Source organism: Engystomops pustulosus, chromosome 10 (genome assembly GCF_040894005.1).
Source record: "Engystomops pustulosus chromosome 10, aEngPut4.maternal, whole genome shotgun sequence".
Lineage (NCBI taxonomy): Eukaryota > Metazoa > Chordata > Amphibia > Anura > Leptodactylidae > Engystomops > Engystomops pustulosus.
The window spans coordinates 77,188,583-77,208,716 of NC_092420.1; the positions used below are offsets into that span (position 1 = coordinate 77,188,583).

General features: G+C 46.0%; 1 protein-coding gene across 7 annotated transcripts in view; it reads left to right on the plus strand.

Annotated features, from left to right (window-relative positions):
• SEC16B (SEC16 homolog B, endoplasmic reticulum export factor) overlaps positions 1 to 20,134 on the plus strand; it is a 168,622-nt gene that overhangs the window by 60,618 nt on the left and 87,870 nt on the right. For all 7 annotated transcript variants that reach the window (XM_072127404.1, XM_072127410.1, XM_072127407.1 and 4 more), the window contains one exon: positions 19,015 to 19,126. In XM_072127404.1, the coding sequence (XP_071983505.1) occupies positions 19,015 to 19,126 (112 nt within the window). The remainder of the gene's footprint in view (positions 1 to 19,014; positions 19,127 to 20,134) is intronic.

Below are 20,134 nucleotides of genomic sequence, written 5' to 3' on the forward strand. Positions count from 1 at the left end.
TACCTCATGTGGATGGGGTGGGTGTACATCATGTGGAGGGGGTGGGTAAACGTCATGTGGAGGGGATGGGTGTACGTCATGTGGAGGGGATGGGTGTACATCATGTGGATCGGGTGGGTGTACATCATGTGGATCGGTGGGTGTACATCATGTGGAGGGGGTGGGTGTACATCATGTGGAGGGAGTCGGTGTACATCATGTGGAGGCGATGGGTGTACATCATGTGGAGGCAATGGGTGTACATCATGTGGAGGCGATGGGTGTACATCATGTGGAGGCGATGGGTGTACATCATGTGGATGGGATGGGTGTACATCATGTGGATGGGATGGGTGTACATCATGTGGAGGGGGTGGGTGTACATCATGTGGAGGGGGTGGGTGTACGTCATGTGGATCGGTGGGTGTACATCATGTGGAGGCGATGGGTGTACATCATGTGGAGGCGATGGGTGTACATCATGTGGATGGGATGGGTGTACATCATGTGGATGGGATGGGTGTACATCATGTGGAGGGGGTGGTTGTACATCAAGTGGAGGCGATGGGTGTGCATCATGTGGAGGGGGTGGGTGTACATCATGTGGAGGGGGTGGGTATACATCATGTGGAGGGGATGGGTGTACATCATGTGGAGGGGGTGACTGTACATCATGTGGATGGGATGGGTGTACATCATGTGGATGGGGTGGTTGTACATCAAGTGGAGGCGATGGGTGTGCATCATGTGGAGGGGGTGGGTGTACATCATGTGGAGGGGGTGGGTGTACATCATGTGGAGGGGATGGGTGTACGTCATGTGGAGGGGATGGGTGTACATCATGTGGATTGGATGGGTGTACCTCATGTGGATGGGGTGGGTGTACATCATGTGGATGGGGTGGGTGTACGTCATGTGGAGGGGATGGGTGTACGTCATGTGGAGGGGATGGGTGTACATCATGTGGATCGGGTGGGTGTACATCATGTGGATCGGTGGGTGTACATCATGTGGAGGGAGTCGGTGTACATCATGTGGAGGCGATGGGTGTACATCATGTGGAGGCGATGGGTGTACATCATGTGGAGGCGATGGGTGTACATCATGTGGATGGGATGGGTGTACATCATGTGGATGGGATGGGTGTACATCATGTGGAGGGGGTGGGTGTACATCATGTGGAGGGGATGGGTGTACATGATGTGGAGGGGGTGAGTGTACTTCATGTGGAGGGGAAGGGTGTACATCATGTGGATCGGATGGGTGTACATCATGTGGAGGGGGTGGGTGTACATCATGTGGAGGGGATGGGTGTACATCATGTGGAGGGGGTGGGTGTACATCATGTGGAGGGGGTGGGTGTACATCATGTGGATGGGATGGGTGTACATCATGTGGAGGGGGATGGTGTACATCATGTGGATCGGATGGGTGTACATCATGTGGAGGGGATGGGTGTACATCATGTGGAGGGGGTGGGTGTACATCATGTGGAGGGGGTGGGTGTACATCATGTGGAGGCGATGGGTGTACATCATGTGGAGGCGATGGGTGTACATCATGTGGATGGGATGGGTGTACATCATGTGGATGGGATGGGTGTACATCATGTGGAGGGGGTGGGTGTACATCATGTGGAGGGGATGGGTGTACATGATGTGGAGGGGGTGAGTGTACTTCATGTGGAGGGGAAGGGTGTACATCATGTGGATCGGATGGGTGTACATCATGTGGAGGGGGTGGGTGTACATCATGTGGAGGGGATGGGTGTACATCATGTGGAGGGGGTGGGTGTACATCATGTGGAGGGGGTGGGTGTACATCATGTGGATGGGATGGGTGTACATCATGTGGAGGGGGATGGTGTACATCATGTGGATCGGATGGGTGTACATCATGTGGAGGGGATGGGTGTACATCATGTGGAGGGGGTGGGTGTACATCATGTGGATGGGATGGGTGTACATCATGTGGATGGGATGGGTGTACATCATGTGGAGGGGGTGGGTGTACATCATGTGGATTGGATGGGTGTACATCATGTGGAGGGGGTGGGTGTACATCATGTGGAGGGGGTGGGTGTACATCATGTGGAGGGGATGGGTGTACATCATGTGGGGGGTGGGTGTACATCATGTGGAGGGGGTGGGTGTACATCATGTGGAGGGGATGGGTGTACATCATGTGGGGGGTGGGTGTACATCATGTGGAGGGGGTGGGTGTACATCATGTGGATTGGATGGGTGTACATCATGTGGAGGGGGTGGGTGTACATCATGTGGAGGGGGTGGGTGTACATCATGTGGAGGGGGTGGGTGTACATCATGTGGAGGCGATGGGTGTACATCATGTGGAGGGGATGGGTGTACATCATGTGGAGGGGGTGGGTGTACATCATGTGGAGGGGATGGGTGTACATCATGTGGAGGGGATGGGTGTACATCATGTGGAGGGGATGGGTGTACATCATGTGGAGGGGATGGGTGTACATCATGTGGAGGGGGTGGGTATACATCGTGTGGAGGGGTGGGTGTACATCGTGTGGAGGGGGTGGGTGTACATCATGTGGAGGGGGTGGGTGTACATCATGTGGAGGGGATGGGTGTGCATCATGTGGAGGGGGTGGGTGTACATCATGTGGAGGGGGTGGGTGTACATCATGTGGGGGGTGGGTGTACATTATGTGGACGGGGTGGGTGTACATCATGTGGGGGGTGGGTGTACATTATGTGGACGGGGTGGGTGTACATCATTTGGACAAATGTATCCAAACTGTCTTATAGAAAATCTGTTACCAATAGAAACCAATCACAGCGCAGCTTTCACTTTACTACAGCAGCTTGAAGAATAAAAGCTGAGCTATCATTGGTTAATTACTATGTGTAACTATCAGTTTTTAAACAGTGTTAATAAATGAGGCCTGTAGTATAATCCATAGTGACAGTGACTACATGATATGTGTCCTGTATCTGCCCAGCAGAAGGGAAGCAGCAGGTATTTATTTTATATTTATTTTTCTGAGGAGAAGTGTTGACTACAAACCATTAATTTGGCTGGAATGAAAGCTGAGCTGTGATTGGTCACTAGGTGCATAGGTTTCTTTACACAATATTAATAAATGAGGACTATCCAGTATCTGCTCGTGATATTACAACAGTTTTTGTAAGGTGAAATGTTAAGCATGGACCTGATCAGCGCTGGGTATATAATATAGTATAAGATATAACATGGCATTAGAGTTGTGGGATTTCCCTTTCAGATTGGTTGCTATGTGAGTCATGGTGGCAGGTGCCACGCTCAGCAGCCAATAGGATTGCAGGGCATTATTTCAATGCAGGGAAGAAAGCGGCAGTTGGTGCCAGTCCGTGATCGCTCGCACAGAGAGAAGACCGGCTCCATTTTTGCTGAAAGTGACTTTGGATTTTTGGATTTTTACCGGATACACAGAGGATTAAACACCCACACCACAAGACAACACACAAGAGAGACATGAAGAGGAAGAGACAGGAGAACTCACCACCGGACCCCCATGAGCCTGCCCCCAAGAGGAGGAAGCTGGACCTGACCGAGCAGGAAGAGAAGATGGCGGCTCCCCCCAATCTCCAGGATGATGACAACGTAGATCTACCAACCACTTCATGTCAAGACCAAGGAAAAGGCATGAAGAGAAAGAGACAGGAGGAGACTTCACCACCCGACCACCAGGAGCCTGAACCCAAGAGGAGGAAGCTGGATCTCCAGGATAACACAGATCTACCAACCACTTCGTGTCAAGACCAAAGGCAAGACATGAAGGAGCCTGAACCCAAGAGGAAAATGGACAAGCAGATGAAGGCTTTCCTCAAACTCCTGGAGTTTCAACCCATCAAGAACCTAATTGAGTGGGACAGAAGCCGCACCCTGACACACAAATACCTCCTGGCAGCCGTGTGTGCGTATTTCAGAAGAGCAAGACTCCCCAGCTCACAGTACAAGTACTTCTTCTTCCCGGCTCTGTACCTCGCCAGTCAGTTTGAGGACGACGATCCGAGCATCCGCAGAATCCTCTTCCTCTGCGCCTTAGGACCGTACTGGTTCATCAACATAGACCAGTTTTTACATCATCGCGACCTGATGTTCCAGAAAATTGGATTCAGAGCCTGGGTAGACGTGGACACCTGTCATCGGCTGATGGCCCAGAATCCCACACACTGGGCATGGACAAGAGAAAAACCAAGAGTCCACCCAAGCCCCTCAGCTCCAGCCCCCGAGGAAGAGCAGAAAGAGTCCACCAGCAGTGGCTTCAGCTGTCACATCCTGTAACTTCAGGCACACAAGAGGAAAGTCTGCGAGATCTCCACAAACCTCTCTATATCCACCGGCAGGATGACAGCTGCAAGACCAACATGGAGAAGACCAGGAGGCCGGTGTGGATGAAGCCATGGGTAAGGTGCAGAAGCCTCACAGCACATAACACCCACTACTCAATCACTGTAGGTAGTCACATGCAGTCACTGTAGGTAGGTACATACACCTCCACTACACACATGTTGTAGCGTTACCTCCCTTAGTACGCCCGGAGGAAGGGCAGTGCAGCGGCCATGGTTTCCCTGCAGGTTTCCTCCACAGGGGGTTTTTCCTGTCCTGAGCGCCGCTGTACACTCCCTGTGAGTGACCGGAGGTAACAACCACTTACATTACACATTAAAAAATATACATTACAATAAAATTTCACATTATTTTACTGACTATGCTGTGTTGTGTCTTTTATTTCTAGTAATACATGTAAAATGTTACAATAAGGGGTGCTATGGAAATAAAGAAATGATTGAGATATGTAATTATTTCCATAGAAAAGCTAATAATTATTCTGTAGCTAATATCTACTATTAAGCTACATTCACACGATGTATGCCCACCGTACCGTAGTACGGCGGGCATACATCGGTGCTGCGGAGAGGAGCAGGGGATGAGCGCCAAAGCCTTTTGATGTATCCGGTGGGGACCTGCGCAGCGTTTCTTCCTGGCATAGAAATAAACGCAGCTGGCAAATTTGCTGGCTGCAGCAAGTTCACAGGCATGGGGGCAGTAACGCCCCGCACCACCGCGCCCTCCGATCTGCTGGCCGTGCCCCCTTTTTTCTTTTTTACGCCCCTTCACGCCCCACTGGTGTGAAGATGGCGGATTGGGTTAAATAATCACAAGGGCTAGCAATAAACTAGCATTTGCCATTATTTCAGGGCTTCTATGCCATTTTCGTGCCGCAGGGGCCCTGATAAATATCCCCCAATGTGTGAGCACTAGGGCAAGGGGTGGACAAGGGAATGGTGTAAGCGTTGGGATAAGGGGCATGATTTGGGTCATGAAAATCTTCTGAGCCATGTGCCACATCCTGTGTCCCTCCTTCAGTTTTCCTTAAGTTGGGAATATAAGTATATAGATAAGAAAACAAAGCACAACTTCAAGTATGGGTGCAAGCCAACAGAGTCCTGGCAAACTGACTCCATGCAATACATTCCAAAAAAGAGGCAGCACTCCGCAATTTCAAAATTGAAAAGTTCAAGTGGATTTATTCACATCACACTGCAACTTTTCATAAGACACGCTGAAGATCGGCCCACCTGTTTTCAAGCTTGACAAAGGCTTCGATTTAGGCTGAAACGTTGCGGTGTGGTATGAATAAATCCACTTGAATTTTCCACTCTATGCCACTCTTTTTTGTACTATATATATATATATATATATATATATATATATATATATATATATATAAATCCAGGCGGTCCCCTACTTAAGGACACCCGACTTACAGGCGACCCCTAGTTACAGACGGACCCCTCTGCCCCCTGTGACCTCTGGTGAAGCTCTCTGGATGTTACTATAGTCCCAGAATGTAATGATCAGCTGTGAGGTGTCTGTAATGAAGATTTATTGATAATACTTAGAAAAATGCAAATCAGTTTTCCAAGGTGTTAAATGGAAAACAATACCTGCTTTTGCTACCTTGAAAGGCAGCCCCCTTAACACCAAGTATGACCTACAAGAAGCCTAATGACATGATGCGGGATTAAAACCAAACCAGTATATCTATTCCACAAGGAACAGACTCCCAACTGTAGACAGCGATGTTTCAACCTGGTTGGGTCTCCTCAGTACAGTGTAGGGAACTAATTTGGCTATGTGAGAGGCTATTGACTAGGATCAGACAGTAGGTGTTCTCCTTAAGGTGGCCTTAATTGGCATTGTCTCCTTAAGGAGAACACCTACTGTCTGATCCTTGATAATACTTAGTCCAATTACAGCAAAAAAATTTTTGAAACTCCAAATGTGACTGGGGCAAACCTTTTTTTTGTCTGGCTCTACAATTATGAAATATACAGTTTTGACTTACACACTTGACAAAATCTACTTAAGAACAAACCTATGGGCCCTATGTTTGTAACCCGGGACTGCCTTTGTGAAAATAAATATATAGCCACTAAAGGGTCAAAGCATATGGGTGAAGGCTTAGTATATTAGTGTATAGAAATTTTCTGCAGCTCACTACAGGTGCTTCTAAAGAGAAGAATTGAGAAGAATTGAGGGGTTATCATGAACAGGGGGCGCTATGTATGTGTATGTATGTGGTGCCAGGATGCTCTCTCATTAAATGCAACCTCTGCAGCAAACACTCGGCCTCTACAAATGGAGTTGCTCCAGGTAACAGAGGAATATCCGAGTTTTTAAACATCTGTTGAACACTATTAGGGCTCATTCAGACAGCCATAACTGCTGCGCATCCGTAAAAAATGCAGATACCCGTGTTCAGTCTGTCTTTGTATCCGCAACCTTTTTTTTTTTCACATCTGCAAAAAAAATATATATATTTTTAATGTACCTTTTGCCCTTAGTTGGTTGCCTAGCAACAATTGAGAAAAAACGTACACATACAGATGTCATCCATGTGCCTCCCTTTTTTTTTTTTTTTGCAGATCCATTGACTTCTATGGAGGTCTGCATGTGTGAAAAAAGTAATGCATGCTGCCATTTTTATCACACTGTCTGCACATCCGTAAAAAAAATTGGAGGATGTTAATGGGTCAGTATGCTTTCTGCAAAAAAAACAAAAACAGATGGCATACGGACCTCAAAAACGGCCATCTGAATGAGCCCTTACACACACATATATATATATATACATTCATACAGATATACATATACCTTGTAACTCAATCCCTGTTGCATCAATGGTGGCAGCTATCAGCCATAGGGGACAGATTAGGATCAGTCTATTCCTCTTGAGCAGTTCTATCACCCCAGCAGTAATGTCAGTGCAGCCGACTGCTTCATCTCTATACAGAGGAGAGAACACTGGGGGCAATGTACTACCAGTTACCTGGTTCTGAGACAGTATTAGGGGGTCGTCCACTTTCAGCAAATACCGCATTTTTCGGACTATAAGGCACCAGATTATAAAACGCACCATCGATAAATGCTTGCTAAAACGTCTGGGTTCATATATAAGGCGCACTGGATTATAAGGCGCACCATCAATAAATGCCTGCTAAAAGGTCTGTGTTCATATATAAGGTGCACCGGATTATAAGGCGCACCATCAATAAATGCCTGCTAAAACGTCTGTGTTCATATATAAGGCGCGCCTGATTATAAGGCGCACCATCAATAAATGCCTGCTAAAACGTCTGGGTTCATATATAAGGCGCACCGGATTATAAGGTGCACCATCAATAAATGCTTGCTAAAACGTCTGGGTTCATATATAAGGCGCACCGGATTATAAGGCGCACCATCAATAAATGCTTGCTAAAACGCCTGGGTTCATATATAAGGCGCACCATCAATAAATGCTTGCTAAAACGCCTGGGTTCATATATAAGGTGCACCGGATTATAAGGCGCACCTGATTATAAGGATGAATGACCAGCAGGTGGCAGACCTGTGCACAGTTCATAGCAGTAAGTGCGGTTCATATATAAGGTGCACTGGACTATAAGGCGCAATTTTGATTTCTGAGAAAATTCTTTGTGCGCCTTATAGTCCGAAAAATATGGTAATTGATAATGAGCCAAATAAACCACTACCAGTATGTTGTCAAGCAGCTGAGGAGATTCCAGATGATGTTTCTTTCATGACGCAGTGTGGTGGGATCATCCAACTTTTAAGTGAGATCTATATCGGCTTTATGAAGTCAAGGAGGCGAAGAGTTTAACACTGAAGTCAAGCATTCCCTGAATTAGGACCCCCCCCCCTCCTTCACTGTAATTGATGGCCCTGCATCCAGGCAAATCATTGATCTGATCTCCTTAAGTCTCCTGCATGATGTCAATCACAAGGGAGCTGGTGTTCAGAGGCTGGGAGAGCTTGACTTCAGTGTTAAAGGGCATCTATCACCAGGATGTCTAACTTTTGATGACACAAACATTAACATTTATTTGCTAAAAGTGGGAAACCAATTTGATAGATCCTTACACCTCGTTCTTCTCAACCAGTCCCTATACAACTCATTGCATGAAAAGTATAAGAAAGGACACAGCGCTCCCTGCAGGAGTCCACACCACATGCTCCACAGGAAGCGGCTGCTCTATGGAAGGGGAGGAGTCAGTGAGGGAGGAAGAAACAGGGCAGCATATTCTGGATTGTGATCACTATAATGTATGTATAGAAACCCCTTCCATTCCTCCTGCCTTGGCTTGCTCCTGCTGGGCCGACCTGGTGTTTGGTTATGGCTGCATCTTCTTCACTTCCTGGCCAGCTGACGTTTGAGGAGGCAGTGGAGGATCAGAGCAGATACTGACATTTTAGGTCACCCCATCCTGCTGCCTGCTTCTGTTATGGGAGTAGCTCTACCATCTCAATAATAATGAATCTCACTGAGCTGCAGAAGGGAGAAGGAATACTGGGCCCCCTCTCCTGGCCAGGCCCGTGATTGAAGTCCCAGTATTCTCCCCTGATGGCAGCCTTGTCTCCACTTCCTGAATAGTCACTACAATTAATTTTGACACTCAATGGGGCACATTTACTAAGAGCCATGCTCCAGTTTTCTGTCAGACTTTGCATGTTCTTTTTAGTGCAAACTGCTTTCAAAGGTATTTATAGGGGCTCATTTACTTACCCGGTCCAGTCCCGATCCCGCGGCGCGTTGTCCGACGAGGATTCGGGTCTGCCGGGAATTCACTAAGAGCGTGCGCCCAATATCCAGCATGTGTCGCTGCTGCACCGAGGTCCGCCGGAGTTCATCTTCTTCGTCCTGGTGCATGTAAGTGCTGATCTTGCGACACAATTTTTTTTTAAATTCCGTTTTTTTTCTTAATCCGTCGGGTTGTCCGATGGCCACGTTGCGTCGCGTGATAGCCGGTGCCGACGCACCACAATCCGATCACGTGCGCCAAAATCCCGGGGCAATTCGGTGCAAATCGGAAATATTTAGGAAACCTGACTAAAGTGCGGCGTTCGGACCCTTAGTAAATAAGCCCCATAGTGTTGCAGGCGCACCAAAAAAAAAGTGGTACACTCTTGTCAGGGCAGTGCAGTGAGTGCCAGATTAATAAAGAACAGGCGCCCCCTGCACACTTCACAGGCTAACTGCATTTAGTCAATGAGCCCCAATGTATTTCAAAGCTTTTTCAAGTGGGTGGTTCCTTCAATGCTGTAAATTTGATAAAAACAAATTCCACCACCTCCACAATCAGAATAAAAGGATGTAAAGAGTTTGAGTTGGTGGCGGTAGTGAAATCCCCCCATTAATACTTTAAACATGTTGTTATTAACTAAAGACCACACATTTAACACTGTCTATAAGCCACCAATTCCATACGGAGGCATATGGAGACTTTTTCTATTAGATACTGTATGTACTGTATCTGGAGAAAAAATTCTGACCCGTGAGATTAGGTTCTGTAAGTGCAAAATGCATCCTTATCTTCATTAGCAACATTGCAAACCCATTGCCCCTGGGGTAGAATAGCTCCATGTGGCACCAGCAGAGCATGGTACAACCTCTTCTGTATGCATGAGGCATCATTTTTGGTTTTTCTTTCTCTTCTTTATAAATGACCCTCTCTTTGAGAGTCTTTACTGCAGGGGGATCAAAGTTCCTTGGTCTAAAGGTTTCGGTAGGGTTGATTAAGTTATATCTGTGCCATTCCCTGTGTAGATTTTGGAGAATTGTTGTACACATAAGGTGTTTTTAAATCTTCTGGGAGGACTTCAAGTTCACGAGAGTTATCAGAGAGTTTCAAGACAGTCTATTAAAATTTACCTGTAAGAGCTATTTTGGCAAGTCTTCTTTCACGAGAACAGAAAATATCAAAAGATACATCTCTCGAGAACATGCTATTAGGTGGTGTAGGGTTGGTTTGTGAGCTTTAAAGATGTCAGGGAAAACTCCTATGTCCTGAAGTTAGTGAGGATTTTCTTTTTTGCAGTGAGTTCAGTGGATGATAATTGAAGACACACATCTCAGGATAAGCTACAATTCTGCAGTTGTTTCACAGAAATTCGTAGATTCGCCTTTTTTTCTTCTACCCCTTTAAATTTACAGAATAGTTGAGAAAGTTGAGTATGGGGAACTTACTACAATGTACCGTATTTGCGCTGTCTGTCTACTTGTGACCTGGAGGAAAAATATGGTCATAAGTGATGAGTGGACTCATAGAAATTTGGGTTAGGGCGTACCTAAAATTCAGAACTGATCGCAGATGATAACTGTTTGAGCAGCGCTGCATTTGGGGAGGGTTGTCACTCCCGATAAAAGCATCTATTGTGGGTGTTAACCAGAGGAGGAAATTGTGGTGAACCTGGCCCCCACAAAGGTCTGAGTTGAGCGGACCCAAACCACAAAGTGTGTAAATCGGGTGTGTGTCGAGATTTGCGAGTTAGGCACAAACCCAAACCTTCGGGTCCACTCAACACTATTGGTCACCCATGAGTAGCTCTGCAGTCATAGGAGGACATTCTAGTTGGGCATCTGTAAGGGGTCTCGCTACCAAGGCACTATACTGAGGATTACTACCTGTTGCTAGTGGTTTGACATTTTGGAAATAAAACTCACACTAGAAAAACTTTTCAGTGGGTATAGGTTCCCCAATTTTATGGTGCCCCCTTACTTAAATGCATCATCAAAATATACACAATGGAATATAAGATATTGGAATAACCCACCATGAGAAGACACGTCAGAAATAAAATAAATGATTCTCTTTATTTCAGAAGTCACACAATACAAAGTAGACTGACAATGCAACATAAAAAGTATATACACTAACCCCCCTCCCCCTATGCACATAAATAGCAGTATTATTATGTGCATAGGGGGAGGGGGGTTAGTGTATATATTTTTTATGTTGCACATGCCCGACCCACCAGCACAAACCTGTAACCTATGGTAGGCATACAGTAGCAGTGTAAGTGGAGGATAACAAGGGCGAGTATAGAAAATACAAATAGTAAACAAGCCCTTATACAGACTGTGTGTGTGATGTGTATATAATGTATGTGTGTGTACAGTATATGCTGTATGTCTGTATATAGTATTGTATGTATGGATGTATTGTATGGATGTATTTTTATTGTATTTGTATGGACGGTTCTTTGGAACTTGAGCAGAAGGCAATGGCCTAACATCAACATCAGGTTCAGCAGGCTGGAAAGCTGGTAAGAGATAAGTGGCCACAGGAAAGGTTTCTCACAGCCTGGTGGTAGCTTCAGGCTGGGCTGGTAAAGATGGAGCCGAGTCCGGACAGTGGACCTCTGCTCCAGGGCATTGGCATAACTAACGCTGTAGCAGCCGTAGCGGTTGCTACGGGGCCCGTGAGGTTAGGGGGCCCGGGGACGCACAGCTGCATGTGCCTAACCCGCCTACTGCCTCCCAAACAGCTGAGCCTCCCACACGCCAGCAACACTGAACTTCCCTCAGAGCCGCCCGCACAACGAACCGCCCACTGAACTGCCCGCCCACCACACTTGCCAGCCACCCGCCCCCCCCCACTCACCACACTTGCTGTCCGTCCGCCCACCTCACTTGCTGTCCGCCCACCTTACTTGACGTCCGCACACCCACCTCACATGCCGTCCGCCCGCCCACCTTACTTGCTGTCCGACCGCCCGCCCACCTCACTCGCCGCCTGCCCACCTCACTTGTCTGCCGCCCACCCGCCCATCGCACTTGAGTACATATATATATGCTTGTGTGTGTGTGCATATATATATGCTTATGTGTGTGTGCATATATATGCTTATGTGTGTGTGTGTGTGTATATATATATATATGCTTGTGTGTGCATATATATATGCTTGTGTGAGTGTGTGTGTGTATATATACTTATATATATACACACATATAATGATGTGTGTTTTTGTATATGCTGCTGCATGTACTGTATGTATGTGAATGTATGTGTTTGCTGTATGTGTGTGTACATGCTATACGTGTGTGTATATGCTATATATACTAAATGAATGTGTGTAAATGCTGTATGTACTGTATGTAAACGCAGTGGGGCAGATTTACTTACCCGGCCCATTCGCGATCCAGCGGCGCGTTCTCTGAACAGGATTCGGGTCCGGACGGGATTTATGAAGGTAGTTCCTCCGCCGTCCAGGTGGAGCGGACCAGGTGGCGCTGCTGCGCTGAAAAGCATCGGAACGTGCCGGAATGCACCGAGCTCGGCCAGATGAAGGTAAGCGCTTCCCAAGCGACACATTTTCGGTTATTAAATGCGGCAGTTTTTCCGAATACGTCGGGTTTTCGTTCGGCCACACCCCCCGATTTCCGTCGCGTGCATGCCAGCGCCGATGCGCCACAATCCGATCGCGTGCGCCAAAATCCCGGGGCAATTCAGGTACAATCAGCGCAATTTGGAAATATTCGGGTAACACGTCGGGAAAACGCGAATCGGGCCCTTAGTAAATGACCCCCAGTATGTATGTACATGGTGTGTTTATACTGTATGCATAAGTATACATATACATACTATAAGTATTGATGTGTCTAAACTGTATGTGTCCTGTATGAGTTTGTATATACTCAATGTATTAGTGTATAAATGTATATATGAGTACATAAATGTGTGCGTATAAGTGTATAAATGTATGTATGTGGATACAAGTATAGAAAAGTGAATGTATGAGTGTAGAACTTTATATGTGTGTATAAATCTGCATATATCTTTTAAAGCGGAAGGGGGCCCCATGCAGAAATCTGCTATGGGGCCCAGCCACTCCTAGTTACGCCACTGCTCCAGGGCTTAGTCTCCTGACTTGCCCAAGGTGTCCGGCAGCTGGCCTGAGATACCTCTGCTTCCTGGTAGTGTGACACTGTCCTGTGCAGCACAGGCAGATGCTGAACTCTTCTCTGCTTCTGCTTCGACTGAAGACCTGGCCTGACTGACCGAGGACTAAGTCTGGCATGGCTGACTCACTGAGTCTGACTGACTCTGATCATGTGCTCTCGCCCACGAGGGGTTTTATACTCCCCTAATGATGTGGCAGCACTCTCCAATCAGCTTCCAGCTTGCTTTACAGTAAGAACACATCATATCATTGGCTACAGACAATCCATATGTTAACTCTTGCCCTCCCAAGCAGCGGTTCCAGCTGCAGTTACGAAGTTCCCCACTTTTGGAGATCTCCTAGCGAGGTAATCAGTCTCCCTAGGCAGCTCCTAACATGGAGAGGGTGCTATTCGCACCAACTACCTACCCTGTGCATTGGCAGGGTTGTTGCATATAACACTTTGGTTACTGTTTGTATTTGCTACACACATTCACAATGCATGTTGGCAATAGAGTATGATGCCAAATGGATAGTAGACAAAAAGGAGCCATGTGTATATCACACAACGTATGGAATATGGGCCTTCTGATGTCTGTACTTCTGATCAAAGTGGGTGTTCAGACAATATGACCATGAGCCAACCATGTATTCTTCATAAAACACTGAATAATTGCAAAGGTACTTAAATATATCTGGCACATCGTACACTGGTAAAGAGTTTCACAACTGGCGCACAATGCGTATGGTTGTGATAAATAACCCCCTATTGTCTGAATACTTGACCTGACTGCTCCATCCTCTATATAGAGGCCAAGCTGAGTCACTGCAGTTTACCTTGCAATCAAATAAATCGAAGCTACGCTGCAGTAACTTGGTTTGACCACAATTCAGTGAATGGCGCTTTCATCTTCCTTTTCTCTGTTATTCAGTTTCTGAGGACAACTGATCTTTAGGGGTGTCGGACTTGCGCCAATCTGACATTGAGGGCTTTGTATATGTGTAATCCATAGTATACCCACGAAACTCCTTTTATTGTAATACCAGAATCAACCAATGAACAAGAGTGGCGCTATTGCTTCTTTTGTTCTTTATCTGCTGAACGGACTGTAAGACGTAGATGAATGTTTTGGTTTTGTACCATTTATTTATTTTTAATTTGGGGGGGGGGGGGTTTCTATTTTTGACAATTCCTAAAATGAATTAGTTCTTTTAAGGTGGCTGCGCTTTGACACATTGATTAAATCGCTAATGTCATTGAAATATCCTTTCTCTGTGATGCAAAAAAAACCCAAAACACGAGTCTTCATGCTAATGGGTTAAACTCTGACCTTTTTAAAAGTTTTATTATTTTTACTGTCCTCCCTTGTGAGTAGAAAATGTACATCAAAACTGCTGCAGACAGGATTCTGACCCCTGGAAAAATAACTAAATTTCCCCGGAGAATAATTAGGATGTATATATAGGATGTTTGTGTACGGTAGGTAGCCCGGCTGCGGTGCGTCAGCGTTGAATATGCATTGTCTATAGGTCAGATGGGGACGTGGCGCTACCTGCTTGGATTCTTTCCTTACAGTATTAATTGGCTTTCAGATCACATCTAGAAGGGGGGAAAAAAAGTATATAACACAGGAAAACGCATTTACATGACTACATTTTGGACCAAAATACATTAGCTGCACTTTTGATCTAATCTATGAATCAATTTGCATCTGTTTGCGGGTAATTTGCAAGAGTTCTGTCCTGGCGCTCTTCTTTGAGGTCTAAACTTTTATGTAAAACAGCTAAGATAAATTTTCCTAGCGTTCCCTGCCTGGATAACGTAAATCGGCAGTCGTTTAGATAAGGTGGTAAATGTATGTCAACAAGTTATTGACGGATCGGGTTATTCTTTAGGATCAATAATATTTGTATTAGGTCCACAGTGGCTCAGTGGTTAGCACTACAGCCTTGCAGCGCTGGGGACCTGGGTACAAGTCCCGCCCAGGTCAACTTCTGCAAAGAGTTTGTATGTTCTCTCCGTGTTTGTGTGGGTTTCCTCCGGGTCCTCCAGTTTCCTCCCACACTCCAAAACATACTGGTAGGTTGATGAGATTGTGAGCCCCTTTGGGGACAGAGACTGATTTGGCGAACTCTGTGTAGCCCTGCGTAATCTGTGTGCGCTATATAAATAAAGGAATTATTATTAATATGTCCCCAGACATATCAATTGTATCTCAAAGGGATTGTCTATGATCAATTGCAATGTTAAAGAGGTTGTCCATCTATGTAGTCATTTTTTTATAAATTTGTCATAATTTGTTCTCTTCCCTTCACAAGGAGCAACAGGGCCCCATAGCAGACTTCTAATTGGGGCGCCCTTTCCCTATTTTTATACTTATTTGTATAATCACACATGTGAGGCACCACACACATTTATATACTCCTATATAGACACCTGTATATAGTTATATACATACAGCATATAGACACACCATATACACACATACAACATAATCATACATACTTAGTACCATATACACATCACATATGCACATATAGAGTATATACACACATACAACATAATCATACATACTTAGCACCATATACACATCACATAGGCACATATAGAGTATATGCACATCACCATATACAGACATACAATTTATACACGCACACACATCAATCGTATACACACCTAATACTCCAGATGCTGAGGCCCCCTGACACTGTGGGCCCCATAGTAGCTGCTATGGCTGCTAGTCCTCTAGTTACACATATGCTGTTAGTCCCCCACATCACTTTTTATCCTCGGCTTTAAGGAGCTATAGTAGAGACCTTATTGGCATTGACCGGTCACCAGTGCAGCCAGATATTGCCTGTAGCTGTCATCTCTACATGTTAGGATGTCATCTCTGAAGGCCAGGAGACGGGAGAGCATTGTACAGGCGGTCCCCTACTTAAGAACACCTGACTTAAATACGACCCCTAGTTACAAACGGACCTCTGGATGTTGGTAATTTATTGTACTTTAGCTTTAGACTACAATAAACAGCTGTAACAGTTATCAGAGGTGTCTGTAATGAAGCTTTATGGTAAATCCTCGTTCTTATGACAACCCAACATTTTTAAAATCCAATTGTCACTGAGACCAAAAAAATTTTGGCTGGGGCTACAATGATAAAGTATACAGTTCCGACTTACATACAAATTCAACTTAAGAACAAACCTAAAGACCCTATCTTGTATGTAACCCGGGGACTGCCTATATTGGAAGTGGCATGGTAATGGTAGGTTGGGTGTACCTTCTTTTTGAACATTTCAAAGCAATTTGGAAGAAACAACTACAATGGTTGTGCTGGCAGGGGCTTTTGGTGTTATACTCCAGAGCTGCAATCACAAATATACAAGTTCCTATATGTAATATATATGGAGAGGAGATCCTCCTAACATACATTGTACAGCAGTGTAGCTTTAAATATAGCACCATGGTATAATAACATAACACATACTAAAAGCAACAGCATCTATTCTTATGTCTTAATAATTCCTTTATTTATATAGCGCACACAGATTATGCAGCGCTGCACAGAGTTTGCCAAATCAGTCTCTGTCCCCAATGGGGCTCACAATCTAATCAACCTACCAGTATGTTTTTGGAGTGTGGGAGGAAACTGGAGGACCCGGCTCACACTCTTATCAACCTACCAGTATGTTTTTGGAGTGTGGGAGGAAACTGGAGGACCCGGAGGAAACCCACACAAACACAGAGAGAACATACAAACTCTTTGCAGATGTTGTCCCTCTCTCCCCTTCCCACCCCTGAAGCTGTAACCGGATCTCTCAGTTAGCTGACACTCATCTCACCTTCATCTCTGCTTCTCTGAAGAATATTTTAGAATCAAGAGTGATTGATCAGTGCAGAATAAGGAGCATCGGCGCAGGATGATTCAGATATGTGGAGAATCAGGCAGTTTTCTGTAGATACAGGGGGTCATTTACTAAGGGCCCGATTCGCGTTTTCCCGACGTGTTACCCGAATATTTCCGATTTGCGCCGCTCGTACATGAATTGCCCCGGGTTTTTGGCGCACGCGATCGGATTGTGGCGCATCGGGGCCGGCATGCACGCGACAGAAATCGGGGGGGCGTGGCCGAACGAAAACCCGACGTATTCGGAAAAACCGCCGCATTTAAAATCCGAAAATATGTCGCTTGGGGAGCGCTCACCTTCACCTTCTATGGGATGGTGCATTCCGGGGCGTTAAGATTATTTTCGGCGCTGCAGCGCCACCTGGTGGACGGCGGAGGAACTACCATCTTAAATCCCAGCCGGACCCGAATCCTGTGCAGAGAACGCGCCGCTGGATCGCGAATGGGCCGGGTAAGTAAATGTGCCCCACAATGTTTGTCAGATGGTGGTATTTTTTATATAAATGGTCGCTTTTTGTACGCTGCGTCTGTAGAAACAATAGTTTTTATAGGATGTTGAATATTGTTTGCAAGCATGACAGGGACCTTGTCAGGTTCTATATGATAACAAAGATGATAAGAGCTTCCAGTAGAGATCTAAAAGACGTGGGAGAACATTTACAGGCCCACTAGGGTGTAGAGATCTTAGTCTTGATGGGTGACTTGACCATTCTCCAATATCGGTTTGGGCTTCTCATAGGACCCGTAGCACTTACAGGACTTGGGCCTCCTGTATGCGATGCTCCTTTCAACAGCTAAAAAAAAACAACTCTATTGGCTGGTTTTTAGGCTACATTCACACTACCGTATGGAGGACGTATATACGGCCGATATAAGTCCTCCATAGACGGCAATGGGCGCACGGCGCCCTACGGGAGCGGTACGGTGCCGCACATGTGCGGCACCGTACCGCTCCGTACCCGGGAAAAAGATAGGACCTGTCCTATCTTTTCCCGTAATACGGCACCGTGTGACATGTATCTCTATGGAGAGGGGCGGGGGTGAGCTGCGCTCACCTCCTCCTCCTCTCCCCAGGCACTGCCGTTGCCCGCTACGGTACGGGTGGGCAACGGCAGTGTGAATGTAGCCTTAGGATGCTTGTCAACAGTATTTCTCCCGTGTCACTGCAGTGTGGGTGCTAAGTAGAATTGTGTGTATTGCTAGTGTCATCTGTTTTTTGGATATCCACCAAAAAAAAAAAAAAAAAAAGGGCAGTTGATACTTAGCCGCCCACCGCAAATACGGTAGATACAGCGCTGGGACAGGGGACGGATGTCCAGAGGCTGTCTGGGCGGGCGGAGAGACCACGGGCGGGACCGAGGAGGCAAGTACAGACCCCCTGGCCAAATCGCAATTTTTTTATAACTCTGTGGCAACCCCTTTAAAAGATTTTGCCTTTCTCTATGCTGTTTTTAGTTTTAATGGCCTTAGAGCATCAGGCAGTGAAGGACAGGAGCTCTGTTAATTGTGGAATTTCAGGTTGCAAATCAGTATCAGTTCTTAACCTGGTTCCTTTTTATATAGATTATTCTATATGTTAGCTTAATGATGTTTAAAGGGCATCTACCACCAGGGTGAAGGACTGTATGCAAATGAGCCTGAGGGGCACCAGGCTCCATTAACACCTATGGAGCCGGGAACCCCTCAGGCTCCATAGGTGTTAATGGAGCCTGGAGCCCCTCAGGCTCATTTGCATACAGTATATCATCCAGGTGGTAGATGTTCTTTAAGGTAAATCAACTTAAAAACTTGAGCTCCTTCTACTTTCGGTAGTAAATAAAAAAGCTAGGAAAACTTTACAGTTGAGCTCACCACTTCTTATCGTTTGTCTCGTCAGTTCTTAGGGGTCTTACAGAGGCAGGACACTGCTGCTATCTGACAGCTGGCATCTTCCTTGGCAAGATCTCGGAGAAACCAGACCGTCTCGTTCTGCTGGGAAGTAATCAAAAGTAAGTCCCTAGCTGTAAAGTTCTGCACACAATAAAAGTTCATATTACCTAGACTTTTGTCTGTCTATTCACATACTTAAAGGGATATTTGGGAGCTCAAAAACCGATTTCCTTTCCTGGATAACGTCTAATGAATGGAACCTGAGCTCTAAGTCGCTACACAAACACTGCAGATTGTATAAAGCTAACAGCCTCCTTATCTGTACATTCTGCTAGTATCAATTGTTCATTGCGGTCTGATCTGTGACCCTGCACAACCCCTTTAAAGGACATCTACCTTCAAAATCAAGCATAGATAAATCCAGGGGCACTTACTCATAGATCCAAGCAACGTGACTGGGGTAACTTTCTTATATTTGTTACCCATGGCATCTTTTCTTCTAAAATCAACTTTTATAATTATGCTAATGAGCCAGAAGAAATTTTTTTCCAGACCCCCGCAGTGCTATAGCTTCACATTCTGTTACAATGAGCAGGTCTCCCCTTCCCCTGTACTTCCTGCTGGTAAATTACACTGATGGAGGGAGGAGGGAGAGAGTAGGGATTGGATGAGGCATGTTCTGCTCATTGTAAGCCCTCATTCTCACAGCCGTATCCTCGTCTGGGCCGGATCATGGCTTAGAGGAGGAGGTTGGAGAGCTCTTCTCCCCTCTTCCGTCCATAGCCAGACCTCTATGGCTCCTGGTCACGGTCCGGTGAGCACATGGTGCGTCACCGCACCAGGACCAGGTCGGGTGGCTGTGCTGCAAAGTATAGGACATGTCCTATACTTTGGCAGATTTATGGCACGGCTGCCCGACTACAGCCATAGAGGTCTATGGGGAGCTGTGATCTCGTCACAAATCATGTACCCATATCACTGCCCCCAGTACAGCCATGTAAATGACCTCTAACAAGCTATGAAACTTCAACATGGAGGGGCTCTGGTAACATCCCCAATAGCCCTTCAGACTCAATAGCACAAGTTGATTTTAGAAGGAAGGTCCATGGATAGCAAATATAAGAACA